We start from the raw sequence: 24818 nt of genomic DNA, 5'->3' as shown, positions 1-24818 counted from the left end.
ACGTAGGTGGAACAACTCCTAAACCCAACACTCTGGGCCTGGGAAGACCTTCTAGGCACACAGCTCATTAGTTGTACATGCCCTGTAGGACTCTAGTCAAAGGTAACGCACTACCGTTTGGGACTTCATCTCTATACACATCTGTCAACAGATGTGCATGACTGTTCTGCCAGATAAATAATGACACACACACTGTCCTCTCTTAAAGTTCTTCAAATTTATAGTGCAGCTTTTGCAGTTGTTAAATGTAAAAACATACAGAGCAAATATCCTTTCTTGTGCGTTACCCTGTGGAACAGATGGTTCAGAACAACAGAGGGCTACTTCCTGTAGCACAGTACAGTGTAGGGTTTCTTCAATGCTGCATGGGCCCAAAGGCATCTTATGATCATAGACCATTTGTAATTACTAGTTGTAGTATGAAATCTAGTATTCTTCCATGCAGCGTACTATAATCGAGTTTAACAATATGTTCCCTTTTTAAAATATTGATATGTGTTAGAATGTAAGCATCATCACTTCAGCATTTGATTATCGTAAGGCTGATAACACTTATCCAACCCTGTCATGTAAACAGTAGGCTATAGGCCACTCAACCCAGTAAATGGCAAATATGAGCTACAAAAAGGAACATCCTGAATGGTTCTTTGGACTTTTGGTGTAACCTGGACATCATATCATCTGTTCTGTATAATAGCCCTGAGTGTTTTCATGATATACATGTCAATAGACTGAAGAGAGTTAGTGGATGGTGTTTATAATAGGGAATGTAACTGACTGACCCTGAACTGGATCCTCTGTGGCATAGTGAGGTCACAGTAAAAGAGACCGACTCCTATATTGTTCTGACCGACTGCTTGCTCAGGGCCAGACCGACATATTAGTACCTTGTCAGCTCGGGGATTTGAACTTGAAACCTTTCGGTTACTAGTCCAACGCTCTAACCACTAGGCTACCCTGCCGCCCCTTAGTGAGGTCACAGTAACAGCAAATCCTATACTGTTCTAAACTGGATCTTCGATGGCTGCAGAATCTTTAGTGAGGTCACAGTAACAGAGCACCTCCTATATTGTTCTGAACTGGATCCTCTGTGACTGCAGCATCTTTAGTGAGGTCACAGTAACAAAGCGACTCCTATAAAGTTCTGAACTGGATCCTCTGTGACTGCAGCATCTTTAGTGAGGTCACAGTAACAGAGCGACTCCTATAAAGTTCTGAACTGGATCCTCTGTGACTGCAGCATCTTTAGTGAGGTCACAGTAACATAGGGAATCCCATACTGTTCTGAACTGGATCCTCTGTGACTGCAGCATCTTTAGTGAGGTCACAGTAACAGAGCGACTGCTATATTGTTCTGAACTGGATCCTCTGTGACTGCAGCATCTTTAGTGAGGTCACAGTAACAGAGCAACTCCTATATTGTTCTGAACTGGATCCTCTGTGACTGCAGCATCTTTAGTGAGGTCACAGCAACAGAGCGACTGCTATATTGTTCTGAACTGGATCCTCTGTGACTGCAGCATCTTTAGTGAGGTCATAGTAAGAGAGACTCCCATACTGTTCTGAACTGGATCCTCTTGTGACTGCAGCATCTTTAGTGAGGTCACAGTAACAGAGCACCTCCTATATTGTTCTGAACTGGATCCTCAGTGACTGCAGCATCTTTAGTGAGGTCACAGTAACAGAGCGACTCCTATATTGTTCTGAACTGGATCCTCTGTGACTGCAGCATCTTTAGTGAGGTCACAGCAACAGAGCGACTCCTATATTGTTCTGAACTGGATCCTCTGTGACTGCAGCATCTTTAGTGAGGTCACAGCAACAGAGCGACTCCTATATTGTTCTGAACTGGATCCTCTGTGCCTGCAGCATCTTTAGTGGGGTCATAGTAAGAGAGACTCCCATACTGTTCTGAACTGGATCCTCTGTGACTGCAGCATCTTTAGTGAGGTCACAGTAACATAGGGAATCCCATACTGTTCTGAACTGGATCCTCTGTGACTGCAGCATCTTTAGTGAGGTCACAGTAACAGAGCGACTGCTATATTGTTCTGAACTGGATCCTCTGTGACTGCAGCATCTTTAGTGAGGTCACAGCAACAGAGCGACTCCTATATTGTTCTGAACTGGATCCTCTGACTGCAGCATCTTTAGTGAGGTCACAGTAACAGAGCAACTCCTATAAAGTTCTGAACTGGATCCTCTGTGACTGCAGCATCTTTAGTGAGGTCATAGTAAGAGAGACTCCCATACTGTTCTGAACTGGATCCTCTGTGACTGCAGCATCTTTAGTGAGGTCACAGTAACATAGGGACTCCTATATCATTCTGTCTGTGGGGAAACTAAGTTTGATCTAAAAAAGTTGATCGGTCACTCAAACCATTTTGTACAATCACAAAATAAAATCAATAAAAAATGTTTTCAATTTAGAAATGGAGTGAAAATATTCATGTGCAGTCTAAACAACCATCTACAGAGTCACGTTTAAGAAAAATAGTCCAACATTAGATCCTGTGTGTGAGGTGGATACTCCTTCTGATAAGGCCTGCAGGCTTTTCAAACTGTGAATGAGTCCCAAATGGCACCCTATTCCCTATTTAGTGCCCTACATTTGACCAGAGCCTTATGGACCCAGGTAAAAAAGTGCACTATAAAGGGAGTAGGGTGCTATTTGGGACGTAATCAGTGAACCCACAAACATTTGAACCCCACGAGGAAAAGAAAAACAGCCATATGTCAAGAAATGCACAACGTGTTCATTGGAACAGTCCATCCCACTGGAACTCATGTGACTAGTGAGTGTGAAGGTTTGGTCACTGTCTTTCTCCACTAGATATCTGTGCAGATTAAAGAAAGGAGACAAAGAGAGGAAGACACTTTATGACTATTGTGATGCCACCAGTATTTTGTCCTTGTCCCTCTTCTTCTTTGTTAAATAGTGGACTCGTAGTGTGCCGTGCTGCTGCTGCCCTTAGGAGACGTTTTGAGAAGGACTACTGGCTCCTGCATACTGCTACCACTGGGGTCTGGTTCTGGGGCCACCAGGGCCGGAGCCCCCTCCTCTCCATACCCCTCCTGGTCCTGCGTAGTGGTGGGAGTGGAGGAGTCTGGGTAGATGACCAGGAAGGTGGAGGTGAGGAAGCCCAGGAAGGAGCCTCCAGAGGCCATCATTGGGATGACCAGCACGCTGCCCACCGCGTCCACCACCGTGCTCAGTGCAGACGCCACCAGGATCTGGGCAATGTACACCTGGCACGACAGTATGGCACAGTCGATGCCGAAGCCTCGTCGCGACTTCCCCGGACTGTGGTGGATGTACTGCGGTAGAGACAGAGGGGGGAAGAAATTACCTTACTCATCTCTCACGTCAGTTCAAAGATTGGAACTAGGTAATAGTCGAACTCTATTATCATCACATTGGCCTAGAATGAGCAACATCATATCCATATCAAGTTGTTTTTATTAACAATGTGACCCCTTTGAAAGTGTACCGACATCCTTGTTCTCGTGGTACTAGCAGCGTCTACTAACTAGGTCTGTTAAGAGCTATAGTGAACTAAAGTAATCTACACTGAGTGTACAAAACATTAAGAACACCTGCTCTTTCCATGATAGACTGACCAGGTGAATCCAGGTGAAAGCTATGATCCCTTATTGATATTAAATCCACTTCAAACAGTGTAGAGACATGAAGACGAAGGCCATGCAGCCGAAACAGAGAGTTTAAACTTTGTTTTCAGTTAACATGCCATACAAAATGGCATTTTAAATAATTATATGAAGAGTGCCTTGGTCCTCCTTTCTTTCTAAGGATTTTTAAGCCTTGAGACAATTGAGACATGGATTGTGTGTGTGCCATTCAGAGGGTCAATGGGCAAGACAAAAGATTCCTGTGTGTATCAAGAATGGTCCACCACCCAAAGGACATCCAGCCAACTTGACAACTGTGGGAAACATTGGAGCCAACATGGGTCAGCATCCCTGTGGAACACTTTCGACACCTTGTAGAGTCCATGCCCCGATGAATTGAGGCTGTTGAGGTGTTCCTAATGTTTGGTATTCTCAGTGTATGGTCTAATTTAACCCTACAAGACATGCGGGCATGTAGTTCTGTTACCATTTAATAGAAAGGACGTGAGACAGAATTCATGTACCGGCTCAGCTACACTACAGCTATCGGGCGTTCGGCATTGGCTTCACACATTGAGGGAATGTATCAAGAATGGTCCACCACCCATCCAGATAATTTTACAACTGTGGGAAACATGGGAGTCAACATGTGCCAGCATCCCTGTGGAACGCTTGACACCTTGCAAAGTCCATGGCCCGACATATTGAGGCTGTTCTGACGACAAAGGGGGGAGGGGGCTGTAACTCAATATTAGGAAGGTGTTCCTAATGTTTTGTGCACTCAGTGTATAGTGATCTATGGTGTTCCACAGTGATCCTCACCTGCTTGTTCTCGTGGTACTGGCCCAGCAGAGCATAGGGGCAGTAGGAGATACTCATGGAGATGATGCCCATGGTGCTGATCATCACCATGGCAACGTAGACATTAGGGAAGATCGCCATGACCGCAGTTCCCAGGGAGAAGCTCAGAGTACCCAGGATGTAGATCACCTTAATGCTCAGGTCGTAGTTGTCCAGGTATTTCTGTAGCACAGCTGTCAACAAATACAACATACGCAACATTATTGAGTTGGCACAAATTAGTTGCATTAAGTAGCACGTACTTAGTACTCACTATACTGGTTGTGAGTCAAGACCTCACTCTTTGGTATACACGTTGCTGTCCGTACCCTACACGTTGCTGTTCGTACCGTACACGTTGCTGCTCATACTGTACACGTTGCTGCTCATACTGTTCACGTTGCTCTCCATACCGTACACGTTGCTGCTCATACCGTACACGTTGCTGCTCATACCGTACACGTTGCTGTTCATACCGTACACGTTGCTGTTCATACCGTACACGTTGTTGTCCATACTGTACACGTTGCTGTTCATACAGTACACGTTGCTGTTCATACCGTACACGTTGCTGTTCATACCGTACACGTTGCTGTTCATACCGTGCACGTTGCTGCCCGTACCGTACACGTTGCTGCCCGTACCGTACATGTTGCTGTCCATTTTGCTGTCCGTACGGTACAAGTTACTGTTCATTTTGCTGTCCGTACACGTTGCTGTCCGTACGGTACACGTTGCTGTCCGTACGGTACACGTTGCTGTCCGTACGGTACACGTTGCTGTCCGTACTGTACACGTTGCTGTCCGTACTGTACACGTTGCTGTCCATACCGTACACACCGTACACCTTGCTGTCCATACTGTACACATTGCTGTCCATACTGTACACATTGCTGCCCATACTGTACACATTGCTGTCCATACCGTACACATTGCTGTCCATACCGTACACGTTGCTGTTCATTTTGCTGTCCGTACCGTACACGTTGCTGTCCATACCGTCCACGTTGCTGTTCATTTTGCTGTCCATACCTTACACGTTGCTGTACATATCGTACACGTTGCTGTCCATTTTGCTGTTAATACCGTACACACCGTACACGTTGCTGTCCATACTGTACACGCTGCTGTCCATACTGTACACATTGCTGTCCATACCGTACACCTTGCTGTCCATACCGTACACCTTGCTGTCCAGGTTGCTGTTCGCGTTGCCGTCCATGCCATACACGTTGCCGTCCACGTTGCTGTCCATACTGTACACGTTGCTGTCCATACGTACATGTTGCTGTCCATACCGTACACCTTGCTGTCCATATCGTGCACCTTGCTGGCCATACCGTGCACCTTGCTGTCCATACCGTGCACCTTGCTGTCCATACCGTGCACCTTGCTGTCCATACCGTGCACCTTGCTGTCCATACCGTGCACCTTGCTGTCCATACCGTGCACCTTGCTGTCCATACCGTACACCTTGCTGTTAATGTTCATACTGTACACGTTGCTGTCCATTTTGCTGTACATATCGTACACGTTGCTGTCCATTTTGCTGTTAATACCGTACACACCGTACACGTTGCTGTCCATACTGTACACGCTGCTGTCCATACTGTACAGGTTGCTGTTCACGTTGCCGTCCATACCGTGCACATTGCTGTCCGTACTGTCCACGTTGCTGTCCGTACTGTCCACGTTGCTGTCCGTACTGTACAGGTTGCTGTCCGTACTGTACACCTTGCTGTCCACATTGCTGTCCATACCGTGCACCTTGCTGTCCATACCGTGCACGTTGCTGTCCATACCGTGCACGTTGCTGCCCATACCGTGCACGTTGCTGCCCATACCGTGCACGTTGCTGTCCATACCGTGCATGTTGCTGTTCACGTTGCTTTCCATACTGTCCAAGTTGCTGTCCATACTGTACATGTTGCTGTTCACGTTGCTGTCCATACCGTACACCTTGCTGTCCATACCGTGCACGTTGCCGTCCATACCGTGCACGTTGCCGTCCATACCGTGCACGTTGCCGTCCATACCGTACACGTTGCTGCCCGTACCGTACACGTTGCTGCCCGTACCGTACACGTTGCTGTCCATTTTGCTGTCCGTACGGTACAAGTTACTGTTCATTTTGCTGTCCGTACACGTTGCTGTCCATACCGTACACGTTGCTGTCCATACCATACACGTTGCTGTCCGTACGGTACACGTTGCTGTTCATTTTGCTGTCCATACCGTACACGTTGCTGTCCATTTTGCTGTCCGTACCGTACACGTTGCTGTCCATTTTGCTGTCCATACCGTACACGTTGCTGTCCATACCGTACACGTTGCTGTCCGTACGGTACAGGTTGCTGTCCATAATACTGTCCATACCGTACACCTTGCCGTCCATAACGTGCACGTTGCCGTCCATACCGTGCACGTTGCCGTCCATACCATGCACGTTGCCGTCCATACCGTACACCTTGCTGTCCACGTTGCTGTCCATACCGTACACCTTGCTGTCCATACCGTACACGTTGCTGTCCATACCGTACACCTTGCTGTCCGTACCGTACACGTTGCTGTCCATACCGTACACGTTGCTGTCCATATCGTACACGTTGCTGTCCATTTTGCTGTTAATACCGTACACACCGTACACGTTGCTGTCCATACTGTACACGCTGCTGTCCATACTGTACACATTGCTGTCCATACCGTACACCTTGCTGTCCATACCGTACACCTTGCTGTACAGGTTGCTGTTCACGTTGCTGTCCATACCGTGCACCTTGCTGTCCATACCGTGCACGTTGCTGTCCATATCGTACACGTACAGCAAAATGGACAGCAACGTGTACGATATGGACAGCAAAATGGACAGCAACATATCGTACACGTTGCTGTCCATTTTGCTGTTAATACCGTACACACCGTACACGTTGCTGTCCATACTGTACACGCTGCTGTCCATACCGTACACCTTGCTGTCCATACCGTACACCTTGCTGTCCATACCGTACACCTTGCTGTCCACGTTGCTGTTCGCGTTGCCGTCCATGCCATACACGTTGCCGTCCATGTTGCTGTCCACGCTGCTGTCCATACTGTACAGGTTGCTGTTCACGTTGCCGTCCATAGCGTGCACATTGCTGTCCGTACTGTCCACGTTGCTGTCCTTGCTGTCCATACCGTGCATGTTGCTGTTCACGTTGCTTTCCATACTGTCCACGTTGCTGTCCATACTGTACATGTTGCTGTTCACGTTGCCGTCTATACCGTGCACGCTGCTGTCCATACTGTCCACGTTGCTGTCCGTACTGTACAGGTTGCTGTTCACGTTGCCGTCCATACCGTGCACGTTGCCGTCCACGTTGCCGTCCATACCGTGCACGTTGCTGTCCACACTGTACACGTTGCTGTCCACACTGTACACGTTGCTGTCCATGTTGCTGTCCATACCGTCCAGGTTGCTGTCCATACCGTACACCTTGCTGTCCACGTTGCTGTCCGTACCGTCCATGTTGCCGTCTATACCGTACACGTTGCCGTCCATACCGTACACGTTGCTGTCCATACCGTACACGTTGCTGTCCATACCGTACACGTTGCTGTCCATACCGTACACGTTGCTGTCCATACCGTCCAGGTTGCTGTCCATACTGTACACCTTGCTGTCCACATTGCTGTCCATACCGTCCATGTTGCCGTCCATACTGTACACGTTGCTGTCCATACTGTACAGGCTGCTGTTCACGTTGCTGTCTATACCGTGCACGCTGCTGTCCATACCGTGCATGTTGCTGTTCACGTTGCTTTCCATACTGTCCACGTTGCTGTCCACGTTGCTGTTCACGTTGCTGTCCATACCGTGCACGCTGCTGTCCATACCGTGCATGTTGCTGTTCACGTTGCTTTCCATACTGTCCACGTTGCTGTCCACGTTGCTGTCCATACCGTGCACGTTGCTGTCAATACCGTGCACGTTGCTGTCCATACTGTGCACGTTGCTGTCCATGTTGCTTTCCATACCGTACACGTTGCTGTCCATACCGTGCACGTTGCTGTCCATACCGTCCAGGTTGCTGTCCATACCGTCCAGGTTGCTGTCCATGTTGCTTTCCATACCGTACACATTGCTGTCCATACCGTGCACGTTGCTGTCCATACCGTCCAGGTTGCTGTCCATACTGTACACCTTGCTGTCCACATTGCTGTCCATACCGTCCATGTTGCCGTCCATACCGTACACGTTGCTGTCCATACTGTACAGGCTGCTGTTCACGTTGCTGTCCATACCGTGCACGCTGCTGTTCATACCGTGCATGTTGCTGTCCACGTTGCTGTCCATACCGTGCACGTTGCTGTCAATACCGTGCACGTTGCTGTCCATACTGTGCACGTTGCTGTCCATGTTGCTTTCCATACCGTACACGTTGCTGTCCATACCGTGCACGTTGCTGTCCATACCGTCCAGGTTGCTGTCCATACTGTGCACGTTGCTGTCCATGTTGCTTTCCATACCGTACACGTTGCTGTCCATACCGTGCACGTTGCTGTCCATACCGTGCACGTTGCTGTCCATACTGTACACCTTGCTGTCCACATTGCTGTCCATACCGTCCATGTTGCCGTCCATACCGTACACGTTGCTGTCCATACTGTACAGGTTGCTGTTCACGTTGCTGTCCATACCGTGCACATTGCCGTCCATCCCGTGCACGTTGCCGTCCATACCGTGCACGTTGCCGTCCATACCGTGCACGTTGCCGTCCATACCGTGCACGTTGCCGTCCATACCGTGCACGTTGCCGTCCATACCGTACACGTTGCTGTCCACACTGTACACGTTGCTGTCCATGTTGCTGTCCATACCGTCCAGGTTGCTGTCCATACCGTACACCTTGCTGTCCACGTTGCTGTCCGTACCGTCCAGGTTGCTGTCCATACCGTACACCTTGCTGTCCACGTTGCTGTCCGTACCGTCCATGTTGCCGTCTATACCGTACACGTTGCTGTCCATACCGTACACGTTGCTGTCCATACCGTACACGTTGCTGTCCATACCGTGCACGTTGCTGTCCATACCGTCCAGGTTGCTGTCCATACTGTCCACATTGCTGTCCGTACCGTCCATGTTGCCGTCTATACCGTACACGTTGCTGTCCATACCGTACACCTTGCTGTCCATACCGTACACGTTGCTGTCCATACCGTGCACGTTGCTGTCCATACCGTCCAGGTTGCCGTCCATACTGTACACGTTGCTGTCCATACTGTACAGGCTGCTGTTCACGTTGCTGTCTATACCGTGCACGCTGCTGTCCATACCGTGCATGTTGCTGTTCACGTTGCTTTCCATACTGTCCACGTTGCTGTCCACGTTGCTGTTCACGTTGCTGTCCATACCGTGCACGCTGCTGTCCATACCGTGCATGTTGCTGTTCACGTTGCTTTCCATACTGTCCACGTTGCTGTCCATACCGTGCACGTTGCTGTCCATACCGTGCACGTTGCTGTCAATACCGTGCACGTTGCTGTCCATACTGTGCACGTTGCTGTCCATACTGTGCACGTTGCTGTCCATGTTGCTTTCCATACCGTACACGTTGCTGTCCATACCGTGCACGTTGCTGTCCATACCGTGCACGTTGCTGTCCATACTGTGCACGTTGCTGTCCATGTTGCTTTCCATACCGTACACGTTGCTGTCCATACCGTGCACGTTGCTGTCCATACCGTCCACGTTGCCGTCCACACTGTCCACGTTGCCGTCCACGTTGCTTTCCACACTGTATTTCTCTAAGGAGTAGGACCTACCTGAGCAGACTGCAGCGGTAGCAGCATAGACAACCAGTCCCCAGCAGCCCATCTGAACCCCTTTATGGTAGTTCTGCAGGTCAGTGGAGTTAGCAGGAGCCTAGACAGAGAAAATAGAACATATAGAAGTCCATAAACTCCGAAATCAATTTGCACCACAAAATTGTGCATATTATCAGATTTAACATTTTGTCCCATTAAAAACATTACATCGGCATTTAAAATAACTTGAGCCCTTGTCAGTAGACCTAGTGATTGAGGGTTCCCTGTCCTGTAGAGGAGAAACAGAGACCTAGTGATTCTGAGGGTTCCCTATCCTGTAGAGGAGAAACAGAGACCTAGTGATTCTGAGGGTTCCCTGTCCTGTAGAGGAGAAACAGAGACCTAGTGATTGAGGGTTCCCTGTAGGGAGAAACAGAGACCTAGTGATTCTGAGGGTTCCCTGTCCTGTAGAGGAGAAACAGAGACCTAGTGATTGAGGGTTCCCTGTCCTGTAGAGGAGAAACAGAGACCTAGTGATTCTGAGGGTTCCCTGTAGGGAGAAACAGAGACCTAGTGATTCTGAGGGTTCCCTATCCTGTAGAGGAGAAACAGAGACCTAGAGGAGAAACAGAGACCTGATTCTGAGGGTTCCCTGTCCTGTAGAGGAGAAACAGAGACCTAGTGATTCTGAGGGTTCCCTGTAGAGGAGAAACAGAGACCTAGTGATTCTGAGGGTTCCCTGTCCTGTAGAGGAGTAACAGAGACCTAGTGATTCTGAGGGTTCCCTGTCCTGTAGAGGAGAAACAGAGACCTAATGATTGAGGGTTCCCTGTCCTGTAGAGGAGTAACAGAGACCTAGTGATTGAGGGTTCCCTGTCCTGTAGAGGAGAAACAGAGACCTAGTGATTCTGAGGGTTCCCTGTCCTGTAGAGGAGAAACAGAGACCTAGTGATTCTGAGGGTTCCCTATCCTGTAGAGGAGAAACAGAGACCTAGTGATTCTGAGGGTTCCCTATCCTGTAGAGGAGAAACAGAGACCTAGTGATTCTGAGGGTATTCTGTCCTGTAGAGGAGAAACAGAGACCTAGTGATTCTGAGGGTTCCCTGTCCTGTAGAGGAGTAACAGAGACCTAGTGATTCTGAGGGTTCCCTGTCCTGTAGAGGAGAAACAGAGACCTAATGATTGAGGGTTCCCTGCCCTGTAGAGGAGTAACAGAGACCTAGTGATTCTGAGGGTTCCCTGTCCTGTAGAGGAGAAACAGAGACCTAGTGATTCTGAGGGTTCCCTGTCCTGTAGAGGAGAAACAGAGACCTAGTGATTCTGAGGGTATTCTGTCCTGTAGAGGAGAAACAGAGACCTAGTGATTCTGAGGGTTCCCTGTCCTGTAGAGGAGTAACAGAGACCTAGTGATTCTGAGGGTTCCCTGTCCTGTAGAGGAGAAACAGAGAATAGGAAAGAAGAGTAGAAAGAGAAGGAAGGAAAACAGGAACAATAGATTATTGAGGAAAGATAGACAAATAAAACAAGAGTCCTCATTCTCTTACTGAAATAAACTACAAACTATAATGAACTACAATATACAATGAATTACAATGGAGGACTGGACAGGTTCTCACTGTGGGGTCTCCAGCATAGATGACCTGTCCCATGAAGTCTGTGTAGAATACTGCCTCAGCGATGATGGAGAACCAGGTGAGGAGATGACAGACGCAGAGCCTCAGCAGCTGGGGGGGCATCTTCAGCATGGACAGCCACAGCAGCTTGACCGTGGTGCCCCCCTGGTCTCCGTCGTCCCTCTCAGAGTCCCCGCTGGACAGTGTGGTGCTGCTCTGCTGAAGCTCCCTCCTCTGCCGCATGTGCTCGTAGATGTCGTTCATGCTCTGCGAGGTCTTGATGCGGAGGTTGGCGCCGGCCGGATTGCCCATGGTGTTTCTGCGGTGGCGGTATCGTGCTGAACCCACGCGGCCATAGTAAGAGAATGTAAATGACGGCTGGCGGTAGAAGGGGAAGCGGCGTGCCCCGGTAGTGGTGCTGGTGTTGGACGGCCTCAGGCCTGGCATTCGGCGCTGGCTGTTGGCCCCGCGGGCTGTGTGGTTGGAGGGGACGGCCGGGGCCGCTGAGGCCCCGTTGAGGCACTTGGCTCCCTGGTTGGTCTGGTTGTTGAACAACATGTGCTCCCTGCTGTAGTAGGGGGAGGGGTCCTGGTGGAAGAGGGGCAGCTGGCTGTCTGCCTGAGCCTCGGCCTGGGGGCCTTCCAGGTCCTGGATGCCCCATCCACTGTAGTGTCTCTGAGGGGTGCCAGGGTACAAATCTTGGGGGTAGTCCTGAAAGATGGAGGGCTCAATGTCGGCCAGGAAATGACCGTCCTGGTCCAGGTCTGAGTCCAGCTCGATGGTGGCGTCAGGCATGGCCAGCACCGAGTCGCTCTTACTCCTCACCCTGTCCACGTTGATGAAGAGCTCCCTCTCTGACTGGGCGTCCTCCTCTCCTATAACGTCCAGCTGAGGTACACTACGAGGCCCTGCCAAGCCCCCCTTCAGTTTCTCTGAGGAGGACAGGCTGTCGGAGTCTCCCTCTCCCAGAGTGTCACCACGAGCCTCAAAACTCTCCTCCTTGATACTGAACATGTGTAGAATCACAGATATGGTGAAGATGACGGCAGCAAACACAAACAGGATCTGCTCCTGGGACTTGAAGGCCGTGCCCAGGATGGTGCTGGTCCAGTCCAGGCCACCCAGCACGTAGCCAACCGCTCCTCCCAGCCCTGCCAAAACACAATGTCAAAACAATGTTAGAGCTGCCACTTTATGAGTTGTTCGGTGCTCCAAATACCGATGATAAACGAGTTTCCTTATGTTTTTGTTCATTTCCCTCAGGGAATCATCACGTGAACAACCGTGACCAATAAAAGTAAAGATTGTATTTGTTTAGAGGGGGTGCCATGTGACCTCACATTCCAAACATGTAGCTCCACCAATCACACACACCGGCTTCAACAACATGAAATCAATTTAAAACTGACTCAAGACATGACTGATAGCCCCCTTTATGTAACATTGAGCAATAATAACTGTTAGTGTCTTTGGCATTCACCCCCCCCCAGTTACAAAGTGATTCTACAGTGTCTTTGGCATTCACCCCCTCAGTTACATAGTGATTCTACAGTGTCTTAGTGTCCTCTCCTCCCGTCCTCTCCTCCCGTCCTCTCCCTGCCTCCTCCTCAAAACATCAGAAGAAAGTGCAGAAAGACAACAGGATATGAGGAGAGGAAATGTGCTTGTAGGGTTCTTAAATCCTCTTCTTGCTTCCCCCTGACTGTTTGAGGAGGTGGGGAGGAGAGGACACAAGGAATCAAGGACAGACTAGTGAGAAGGAGCCAATACAACTAGGGCAGCATCGTGTACCTGCAGAGAAAGCATGTATGTTGAGGGCCATGTCCTGCTCCTCTGTGTCGGCTACATCCAACAGGTAGGCTCTGATAGGCCCATCTGAGGCGTCTGCACTGAAGTCCAGTAGAACCACGCCCAGCACCGTCAGCACTATCCCAATGGGCTGACTGCTGGGAACGTCCCCGAGGGCTAATCCTAGAGCACATAGAAAAATAATAAGGCATTCTATTTATTTAGCATAGCGCTTTCATTAAAGAATAATTTTACAATACAGAAAACATGAGCATCTAAGGGAGTTTCACATTTCCAATACATGATGATTAAATAGTGCCTATTCCCTTCATAATGCACTACTTTTGGCCACAGCCCACAGGACTCTATGGCTCTGGTCTAAAGTAGTGAACTTTATAAGGAATAGGGTTCCATTTGGAACTCAGACAGTACCTCCCACTCACCTAGGAGGGACCCATTGAGGAAGAGAGAAACTCCCAGTAACACCCCCACACAGAGTGCCAGGATGAAGGGTCTCCTGCGGCCCCATTTCAGGGTGCAGCGGTCGCTGGCTGAGCCAATGAGAGGGGTGAGGATCAGGCCCAGGATGGGGCTCAGAAACCACGTCAGGCTGTAGTACTGCTCTGGAAGTCCTGAAAACAACAAAACACGCAGGAAAAACACCTTCACTCAATATGCTTCAGGCTTTGACCACAGAGAGACTGATCACGGATTAAATCCTATTAGCATTCATCAAATATTACTTTGTCAAAAGTTCAACCATTACACAATCTTTTGCCGCAGCCTAAAGGGCATTCTTTACAGAACCACAGCCATCAAAGCTTTTAGTCAACAATGCTGAATCACATTCCAGTCATTACATAGTCACTAGCAGGTTTGGTGAGGCATAGATCAAATCTGGCCGTGTCAGGTGAGGTGAAAGGAGGTTTGTGGGTAGCTGGAACCATCTCAATGTACCACGCTCCACTCTGATGTACTGTGGAACGAGGCTGTTTTACTGAGCTTTATAATGAACGCTATGCTGCTGATGCTCTACTTCAGCAGGTCTACACATTAAACAACAATCCCTGTACATCTCCCACTAGAATATGTGTTAGAGATTGTCACTAGAAGGAAAACAAGTGGACTTGTTTCTACAAGACGGTTGTTCATTAACCTAGATAAGAGCCCTCACGCAAGACACAACTTGCTGTCAGTTTGTTTCCATAGTTCTTGCTATCTTCATCTCTGTAGGAACGCTACAATGATATAGGCCTCACACAGCTATGGCAACAAAACAGACAGTGAAACTGGAAACAATAACATGGCAGCTTTCTATCCTCTTTCAAATGCCAGGTAGTGCACGTTAGAATTTGTTCAGAAAGGGTTAAATGTGTAGCCAGTTGGTTTATGGAGTGGAATGCACTGAATGTGACCTAGTCTGTTGCTCAGTCTGAGCAGTAAACTGGTTATTGAAAGGTCACTGGCTTCTAGACAGAGTATTATAACCCTCTCAGAATATCAACAAGATATGAGAAGCTGGCATCAAGTCAGATTGTCCTTCTCAGAAATACCAAGGATAAGTAGTTAAACATAGGCTATACATTAGGGGCCGTAATGAATGACTGGGACTAGGTTATACTCAAGGGAATAGTGGGAAATGTCACCAAGACTTAACCCTCTACACTGGTGGGAATTGGCCTATATGGATAGGGCTACATTGAAATGTTTCTTACAGAAAATGTATGAACAGCATATGCATAACCATGGTAGCAATTGAAAGGGAAGAGTTTGTAGATCATGGGAAAATTAGTAGACCAAAAGTTGAGTACACAACAGTTCACCTGGCACAAGACTGAATTCAACCATTACACTGTTATTTTATATTTACTCTACTTTGTCACGGTTGTTGATAACAAAATGTGAATATACTCTGGATACATTCAGTAACATAATAATATTCCTGGAAATTGTGGGGTAGGTGCAACATAAGACACACAAATGACAAGGGTCTAACTGCTGTCTCCAAGTGGACACACACCTCTCCAAAGTGGGCACAGTTCCTAATACATTTCAATGCACTTTTATGACTCAAAGAAGAGTCTTGAACTCTGCTAGCTGTGCCGTTGAGGAACTAGAGCAAGCACACTTGTAGTTGTTTAGTTTGGAACACAACCCGGCATCACACAATTACTGTTGTTATTTACACAATCCAAAAAAACAGTCCATTATAAATCGCAATATGGGTCAGGTGGGCATGATTTTAAAGCTTGTTCTATTGCCAACATGACTAACTAAGTTATCAAACAGGATCTTACAGTGTAGGCTTTCACAAGGCAATACAGGGGAACATATGACTTCTTTCTACACACCTAAATGACTATAAGTGCATTCAGGTGCTTGTTCCACACAATAAACAAACTGACTGCTCCTGTTCAGAACAACCCAGGGTATGATCACACGTCATCTTGTAACTGTATATCAAACAGACTGCTCCTGTTCAGAACAACCCAGGGTATGATCACATGTCATCTTGTAACTGTATATCAAACAGACTGCTCCTGTTCAGAACAACCCAGGGTATGATCACATGTGATCTTGTAACTGTATATCAAACAGACTGCTCCTATTCAGAACAATCCAGGGTATGATCACATGTCATCTTGTAACTGTACATCAAACATAGTGATCATAAACGTTGATACTGTATATGACAGTTTTATGATGTGGAAATGTGAAGTGTACATTTGGACTCACAGATGTTTGTCTTGCTTGTATGACATCAAAGTGGTATTTAGTATAATCCTCAACGTCTCATCTTTCTAAATACATGGAGTCATCTTAATTTACAGCATATCCCTCACTCAGACAACAAAGAATTTGCAAAAGTTGACCAATTAGCAGCAGGGATGGGTGTTCAAGTACAGAACAGCTGGTGGGTCAAAACCAATGCAGAGCCAGAGCTCTGACATGCATAACATGTTACTGTACAGCCACTGCGTTCCAATTGTAGGCGCTTATTAGTGCCCAAATCTGACATTTTCAACCAGCACAAGTTTAGAGGGTTACAAAAACAAACTTTAACTTCACCACTATTTCAAAACATTTATGTGCACTGACATGTTTGCTTCTGTTATGAGTCCTGAAGGAGCGGGTTTAGATAAGCCTGTGTTATCCAATACTAGTTCATTTGTAGCTAACCCTTTTCTGTGTGACAATGTCTACCTACAATGTTCATCACTACATTAAAATAAATGTGCAGCTGTTACATGCTGTGTAGATAAAGATGTGTGTAGATAAAGATAGATCTAGAGACCTACTATCCATGTACCCTAAACTGTGCATAGGCGTTACATCACAGAGATGGACAGTTTGGCAAATCCATTTACGACAAAATTGTTCCCGGCGGGAAAACAGGTTGACTGAAACGTGCAGACTCACACAGTCTCGCCATACCGACCAAACTCTGTAGAAGACATTGTTCCATTCTGCATTGGTGGCAAACCTAGTAACCTAGTAACGGCCCCGGTCTGTTATGCTGCCTGTGCACAGTTAAAATAACCCCACATAACTCCCAGCCCTTATGATGGAGTAAACCTAACACAGACTGGGGTGGGACCAATCTTTGGTAGCCATTTGGCAAACAATTACCCAAAAGGGTAAAATACACATAGGAAATGCCTTAGTTGTAACTCCACTACCCTTTTTTTGGTCAACCAACAACCTCCATTGGTACTGACCTATTTGCAGTAAGACTGGTGTGAGCAGGGCTGTCTCCATTGGTACCGACCTATTTGCAGTAAGACTGGTGTGACCAGGGCTGTCTCCATTGGTACTGACCTATTTCCAGTAAGACTGGTGTGACCAGGGCTGTCTCCATTGGTATTGACCTATTTCCAGTAAGACTGGTGTGACCAGGGCTGTCTCCATTGGTACTGACCTATTTGCAGTAAGACTGGTGTGACCAGGGCTGTCTCCATTGGTACTGACCTATTTGCAGTAAGACTGGTGTGACCAGGGCTGTCTCCATTGGTACTGACCTATTTGCAGTAAGACTGGTGTGAGCAGTGCTGTCTCCATTGGTACTGACCTATTTGCAGTAAGACTGGTGTGAGCAGTGCTGTCTCCATTGGTACTGACCTATTTGCAGTAAGACTGGTGTGACCAGGACTGTCTCCATTGGTACCGACCTATTTGCAGTAAGACTGGTGTGACCAGGGCTGTCTCCATTTGTACTGACCTATTTCCAGTAAGACTGGTGTGAGCAGGGCTGTCTCCATTGGTACTGACCTATTTGCAGTAAGACTGGTGTGAGCAGGGCTGTCTCCATTGGTACTGACCTATTTGCAGTAAGACTGGTGTGACCAGGACTGTCTCCATTGGTACCGACCTATTTGCAGTAAGACTGGTGTGAACAGGGCTGTCTCCATTGGTACTGACCTATTTGCAGTAAGACTGGTGTGACCAGGGCTGTCTCCATTGGTACTGACCTATTTGCAGTAAGACTGGTGTGACCAGGGCTGTCTCCATTGGTACTGACCTATTTGCAGTAAGACTGGTGTGACCAGGGCTGTCTCCATTTGTACTGACCTATTTGCAGTAAGACTGGTGTGACCAGGACTGTCTCCATTGGTACTGACCTATTTGCAGTAAGACTGGTGTGACCAGGGCTGTCTCCATTGGTACTGACCTATTTGCAGTAAGACTGGTGTGACCAGGACTGTCTCCATTGGTACTGACCTATTTGCAGTAAGACTGGTGTGACCAGGGCTGTCTCCATTGGTACTGACCTATTTGCAGTAAGACTGGTGTGAGCAGGGCTGTCTCCATTGGTACTGACCTATTTGCAGTAAGACTGGTGTGACCAGGGCTGTCTCCATTGGTACTGACCTATTTGCAGTAAGACTGGTGTGACCAGGGCTGTCTCCATTGGTACCGACCTATTTGCAGTAAGACTGGTGTAACCAGGGCTGTCTCCATTGGTACTGACCTATTTGCAGTAAGACTGGTGTGACCAGGGCTGTCTCCATTGGTACTGACCTATTTGCAGTAAGACTGGTGTGACCAGGGCTGTCTCCATTGGTATTGACCTATTTGCAGTAAGACTGGTGTGACCAGGGCTGTCTCCATTGGTACTGACCTATTTGCAGTAAGACTGGTGTGACCAGGGCTGTCTCCATTGGTATTGACCTATTTCCAGTAAGACTGGTGTGACCAGGGCTGTCTCCATTGGTACTGACCTATTTGCAGTAAGACTGGTGTGACCAGGGCTGTCTCCATGGCGTAGCAGAACTCTCGTCCGAACATGACAGCACCATGCATGACCCACTTGCGCAGGGGAATACGTTCCCCCCCAGCACCCTCACCCAGAGACCCATCAGGACTCTCCTCGTCCCTCTCACTGCCCTGCTTCTTCACTGGCATCTCCACCACATCCTGACATGGCAAAACAGTCAAGTCAGCCTTCTGGGGGACCATGGTCGTCGGCTCGTATGGAGAGAGAAGTTATGACTGTTCCCTTAAAGCCTTAATGTAGTTTACGGTCCTGTCCGCTCTGATGCAACTGTCCTTCCCTTTATGGTCAATCAGAGGAATACTCTCAAAACAGCAGCACTATACATGAAGGAAAAATCCTGGTTTTCTTTAGTTCTTTCGAGGCACTTTTGAAAGCAATTCATAAGGTTCCGTGGCAAAATGAGGCTTTGTAAGAGATTGGCTCTCTTCACTGCTGGCTGCTGTACTGAATCCAAACCCATAGAAAGTGGCATTCAGATAGAGCTCATTTGATGATGTCTGTAGAGGGGAGGCTGAGCAGGGTGAGGGAGACGGGGGCCGGCGGTGGAGGACAACGTTCCTCTCTAGAGTCCCTTGGAGTGACTCATTCATCTGTAGAGGGGACACAGACAGACAGAGTCAGACAGACAGCATGAGCGTTAGTATGTTAACCCATAGTCAATAATACCTTTATAACCAATGAACATTTTAATGTTACGGGCTCTGGATAGGCCGATAAAGGCTAGTATTATGACGGTTTAGGCCCATTTTATATTTCAAATGTCAGCAGTACAAATACAATAAGAGCATTAGTGGCTAGTTGGGTAAAGTTTAATGATGCCCGTTCAGCTGGGATGCTGCCAAATAGATAAGCCGAGCTGCTGCTGTACACCTGCAATTAGGCTAAAGTACTGAGTCAACCCATTGAGCTGTAGGAGAAAGTTCCTCAGATTGGAGGAAGGAAACTCCATCCACGCAATCAAGTCTTGAAAACACAAGAGCTCAGCCACTGCGTGAACTTGGGTGAACTAGCTGTCCTGTAGGAGTTTCAGCAGCTGTGAGATGAGTGACTAGTGTAGGCCTAGAAAGATAGATGTGTATTTCAGCCTGTATTGTCCATAATGCACATAGCACAACATTGTTGTTAGGCATGAGTGATGTTATGCATGACATCGCTGTGCTCCTAGTCACTTACCTTGCTTGGTGGGTAGATGAGGTAGCTTTTAACAACCCAACAGGTGGCCTACTGTTCTAATAGAGATTGAATTAAACGTTTGATTAAAAATATATATTTAAAAGCTGAGATTTCCAATAAGGTCTTACAGTAAACCTGTTCTTGCTAAATGTACCACACAACAATTATCCCCTTGTGTCAAACTTCTTCAACTGGGTCTTCTAAACATCCTCATATGGAAAATGACCTTGAAGAACCCACACCTCAACGCTCCACCCAGTCTAGTTAGCTAGCTACAATATTCTCATGGGAAGAATAGTTGAGTGGTGGGAAATCCTGCTCATCTCTCATCCTTTCTAACAGCTCTGCTAAAATCCACTCCTCTCACAGGAAAAAAAAAACATGATATGAATGAAAAGTATTATAATAAACATGAAAAGGTGAATGTAACAAGCGCTCATCATTTCAAATAGGCTACATGTCATATTAAAACAGCATGTACAGTGCATCCGGAATTTATTGAGGAATTTTTATAAAACGAACAAAATGTGCAATCTACACACAATACCCCATAAAGACAAAGCAAAGAGGTTTTTAGAATAAATGTTTGCAAATGTATTAAAATCAGAAATACCTTAAGTATTCATAAGTATTCAGACCCTTTGCTAGGAGACTTGAAATTGAGCTCAGGTGCATCCTATTTCATTGATCGTCCTAGAGATGTTTCTACAACTTGGGAGTCCACCTCTGGTAAATTAAATTGATTGGACATGATTTGGAAAGGCACACACCTAAGGTTCCACAGTTGACAGTGCATGTCAGAGAAAAAACCAAGCCATGAGGTTGAAGGAATTGTCCGTAGAGCTCAGAGACAGGACTGTGTCAAGGTACAGATCAGGGGAAGGATATCGAAACATTTCTGCAGCATTGAAGGTCCCCAAGAACACAGTGGTGTCACGCCCTGGCCTTAGTATTTTGTGTTCTTTATTATTGTGGTTAGGCCAGGGTGTGACATGGGTGATTATGTGTTTGTCTTGTCTAGGGGTTTTGTAGATTGATGGGGTTGTGTTCAGTGTAGTATTCTAGGTAAGTCTATGGTTGCCTAGAGTGGTTCCCAATCAGAGGCAGGTGTTTATTGTTGTCTCTGATTGGGAACCATATTTAGGCAGCCATATTCTTTTGAGTATTTCGTGGGTGATTGTTTCCTGTCTCTGTGTTTTGCACCAGTTAGGACTGTTTCGGTTTTTCCACGTTTTCTTGTCTTGTTTTTGTTTATGTATATTGTTCACGTTATCATCTTTATTAAAGATGTTCAACCATAACCACGCTGCATTTTGGTCCACCTCTCCTTCCCAGGAAGAAAACCGTAACGGAGGCCTCCATCATTCTTAAATGGAAGAAGTTTGGAACCACCAAGACTCTTCCTAGAGCTGGCTGCCCGGTCAAATTGAGCAATCGGGGGAAAAGGACCTTGGTCAGGGAGGTGACCAAGAATCCGATGGTCAATGACAGAACTCCAGAGTTCCTCTGTGAAGAAGGGGAAAACCTTCCAGAAAGTCAACCATCTCTACAGCACTCCACCAATCAGGCCTTTATTGTAGAGTGGCCAGACTGAAGCCACACTGTAAAAAAACAAGATTCTCTGGTCTGATGAAAGCAAGATGGAACTCTTTGGCCTGAATGCCAAGCGTCACGTCTGGAGGAAACCTGGCATCATCCCTACAGTGAAGCATGGTGGTAGCAGCATGCTGTGGGGATGTTTTTCAGCTGCAGGGACTGGGAGACTAGATCGAGGCAAAGATGAACATAACAAAGTACAGAGAGATCCTTGATGAAAACCTGCTCCAGAGCACTCAGGACTTCAGAATGGGGCGAAGGTTCACCTTCCAACAGGACGACGACCCTAAGCACTGCGCTGTTTGCTCTGTTCAGAGAAGGGAGTAGTACACAGCGTTGTACGAGATCTTAAGTTTCTTGGTAATTCCTCACATGGAATAGCCTTCATTTCTCAGAACAAGAATAGACTAACGAGTTTCAGAAAGTTTTGTGTCTGGCCATTTTGAGCCTGTAATCAAACCCACACGTTGATGCTCCAATGTAGGATATGTAAACATTATTAAGGTGGCGTTATTTAAAGTGACTAGTGATACCTTTATTAAATCCATTTATTAAAGTGGCCAAAGATTTGAGTCTGTATGTTGACAGCAGCCTCTTTGTTAGTGACGGCTGTTTAACAGTCTGATGGCCGCTAACTAGCACATAACAGGCCTCTCTCTGTACGCCAATGTAGATATTCATTTTTTTTTTTTTTTTAATCAGCCGTTTCCAGCTACAATAGTCATTTACAACATTAACAATGTCTACACTATTTCTGATCAATGTTATTTTAAATGGACAAAAAAAGCTTTTCTTTCAAAAACAAGGACATTTGTAAGTAACTCCAAACTTTTGAACGGTAGTGAGTGTAGGCTGTGACTTGCTTAGAATTAAATACAAATTAAGTAAAATATTCCTTATTAGGCTCAGTGCCTTTGAATTAATTTTTAAGTGAGTCTGTGGCTTCAGGCTTAAGTGAAGGTGCCTGGAGAGCAGGCCTGCAGAGCCACTGGGGATGCCAAACACCCTTTTGGCCACTCTTGCCAGGCTAGGCAGGGATGCAGTATATTTTCTTTATAAGTTGGCTTTAAGGTTTTTAGGCACAATAACCCAATCAAAACTAAAAGCTCCTTGAAAAAAGTTGGAATATGCTAGGCCTATTGGGACAAAATCAATGGTGGCCCATTGTATAGATAATAGAACAAAAATGAAGGAAACTTAAGATCAGATTTTTTTGGGTTTAAACATTCTTTGATCCAATGACACAATTAACTACCCACCTCTTCCTTCCTTTTAGCATGTGCACATAGTAAGTACACCATCTTGCTTTCAGGATGTGTCTGTTCAGATTCCACAATGATTATTTAGTTGTGGACATTACATCTTTGTAAGTCACCTTGATTTTGCACCTGTGTGTTTTATTTTTAAAAATGACAATATTTTGCAAACTCCATGACAGTAGCTAAAGCAAGGGGCTATAGCTGTAGACAACAAATGTATGCTGGGCCGGGCCTGCCCTGAGCTCATGGAGCGCTCCAGCCTTTGGGAATCTTGCTCCGCAAATTGGGCACGCTCCGCTCCCATACTCTGACACTGACTCCGATACATAGGTGGGGGATTGGGGCGCTCCAGTACAGTAGGTGGCAATAATGCACCATAACATTGGATGCAAACTGCCAATAAACCCCACAGAAGAAGGGGCGGGGGCAACAATGGTAGCTAGCTATCGGCGCACGTGATAAATACACGTTGATTTACACACCTGCAACTGTTTTCCTACAGTTATGTTAACGACGGCAGGTGTTTAGCAGGCAGGAACGAAGGACACTGTGCTAGCTAGTTAACTAGCACATCGTGTTGCCCCAGCCTCCCGCACTAGTGGGGGACGACCAGTAGACTGTCCTTCGCCCCCGCCTGTCAGGCATTGTTTTAAGGCAGTTCTGTTAATGATGAGGGCAGGCAGGAGCGAAGGACACTGCCTACCGGTGTCGTAGAACATCTGCCCGGTACACAGGAGACGAAAAACGTATAATACTTTCATTTACCTTTTGGGGGATTCTTGAAGGAACCAATGGGATGCTCGAGGGGGCGTTCCTACAGATGCAGTAGTGCCCATATGCAGGAACGCCCTCTCAATGCGGGCTGCAGTTGCACACTATAGGTTGGGACCGTTATTCTACACCTCAATGGTTGGGATACGTTGTAGACAGGACTGGTCAAGATGCTGACTGGCTGGTTCTTTTATCTCAGAAGTAAGAAATAAGTGTTTATCCTCAATAACGAACGTTAGCGATAGCGAACGTTACATAAGCTAGCCAAGTTTGCAAGCTAAAGAGCTAACTAACTTCCTCAGTCTGTAACGTTAGCTAACTATGCTGTTCTGGCATGAGTTACCGGTATATTATTGGTATTACTGTCCCCATATCTAACGTCAAATCCCGCTACAATATAGACCATCTCTGCTATTAGCGTTGGTGTGTAGTAGATTGTACAAGCTGTCACGAACGCTAACGATACAACGGACAGGTGTGTTCACATGATCAGACGGTAGCTAACTAGCTCGTTAACGTTAGCTTAGAAGCTAGCTAGGTAGCTACGGTATTTTAGCTTGCTATGATGAATGTAACCCGTAGATAACAAGCTAACTTGGGACGGGCTACCGAATGCTGATAAAAATACACAAATCGAATATACCTGATCCCTTTTTCCAATGTAAAGAAGTATTCACGTTCCTTAGTCGTCGGTGTGCCTGAGTTTGCTAGTTGTTTCGACACGCTGATGCCCAGTCCAATGACAAAATGCATTGCCCAATCTCATTAATTGCCACGGTAAAAAAGCAGTACCTACTGACATCACTAAAATCGATGACCAATTGCTCTAATTCTATCCAATGGGAGGCAAGCTTGGATGCTATTCAACAAATGTACACAACATTCAGTAGCATTTTTTGTCCTGTGATAATTGTAACAAACATAATAATTGAGTGTATTTATATAGCGCGTTTCTACGGTTACTCAAAGCGCTTTACATAGTAAAGGGCAAACTCATCTCATCCACCACCAATGTGCAGCACCCACCTGGGTGATCATTTGTGTGCCAGAACGCTCACCCCAATCAGGTGGAGAGGTGAGTTATAT

The 24818-nt window shown here is 46.9% G+C and overlaps 1 protein-coding gene across 4 annotated transcripts; it reads right to left on the bottom strand.

Annotated features, from left to right (window-relative positions):
- Positions 1-198: 198 nt before the first annotated feature.
- On the bottom strand, positions 199-24504 carry LOC139376134 (solute carrier family 45 member 4-like). 4 transcript variants are annotated; one of them, XM_071118378.1, is made up of 9 exons: positions 24376-24504; positions 20107-20157; positions 18878-19523; positions 14102-14290; positions 13662-13841; positions 11874-13021; positions 10276-10375; positions 4453-4664; positions 199-3318 (listed from the first exon to the last, which is right to left on the bottom strand). In XM_071118378.1, exons 3-9 carry the CDS (start codon positions 19113-19115, stop codon positions 2932-2934), a joined length of 2454 nt encoding a protein of 817 aa, XP_070974479.1. In that variant the 5' UTR covers positions 19116-19523; positions 20107-20157; positions 24376-24504; the 3' UTR covers positions 199-2931. The 4 variants fall into 4 exon arrangements, with proteins under 4 accessions (XP_070974479.1, XP_070974471.1, XP_070974487.1 ...); XM_071118370.1 differs by having other exon boundaries at positions 20107-20162; positions 24376-24436; XM_071118386.1 differs by lacking the exon at positions 20107-20157.
- Positions 24505-24818: the final 314 nt, after the last annotated feature.

Source organism: Oncorhynchus clarkii, chromosome 2 (assembly GCF_045791955.1).
Source record: "Oncorhynchus clarkii lewisi isolate Uvic-CL-2024 chromosome 2, UVic_Ocla_1.0, whole genome shotgun sequence".
Taxonomy (NCBI): Eukaryota; Metazoa; Chordata; class Actinopteri; order Salmoniformes; family Salmonidae; genus Oncorhynchus; species Oncorhynchus clarkii.
Note: the sequence above shows the minus strand (reverse complement) of the source record. Positions and strands in the feature narration are given on the sequence as shown.

Excerpts from the sequence above, each read along its gene's own strand:
- LOC139376134 (XM_071118378.1), bottom strand. The coding sequence starts at position 19,115 with ATGGTCCCCCAGAAGGCTGACTTGACTGTTTTGCCATGTCAGGATGTG. Across the intron at positions 14,291-18,877 it reads ACCAGTCTTACTGCAAATAG|GACTTCCAGAGCAGTACTAC; the intron begins GTCAGTACCAAT and ends TGTTGTTTTCAG. Across the intron at positions 4,665-10,275 it reads TACCGCTGCAGTCTGCTCAG|CTGTGCTACAGAAATACCTG; the intron begins GTAGGTCCTACT and ends ATTTGTTGACAG.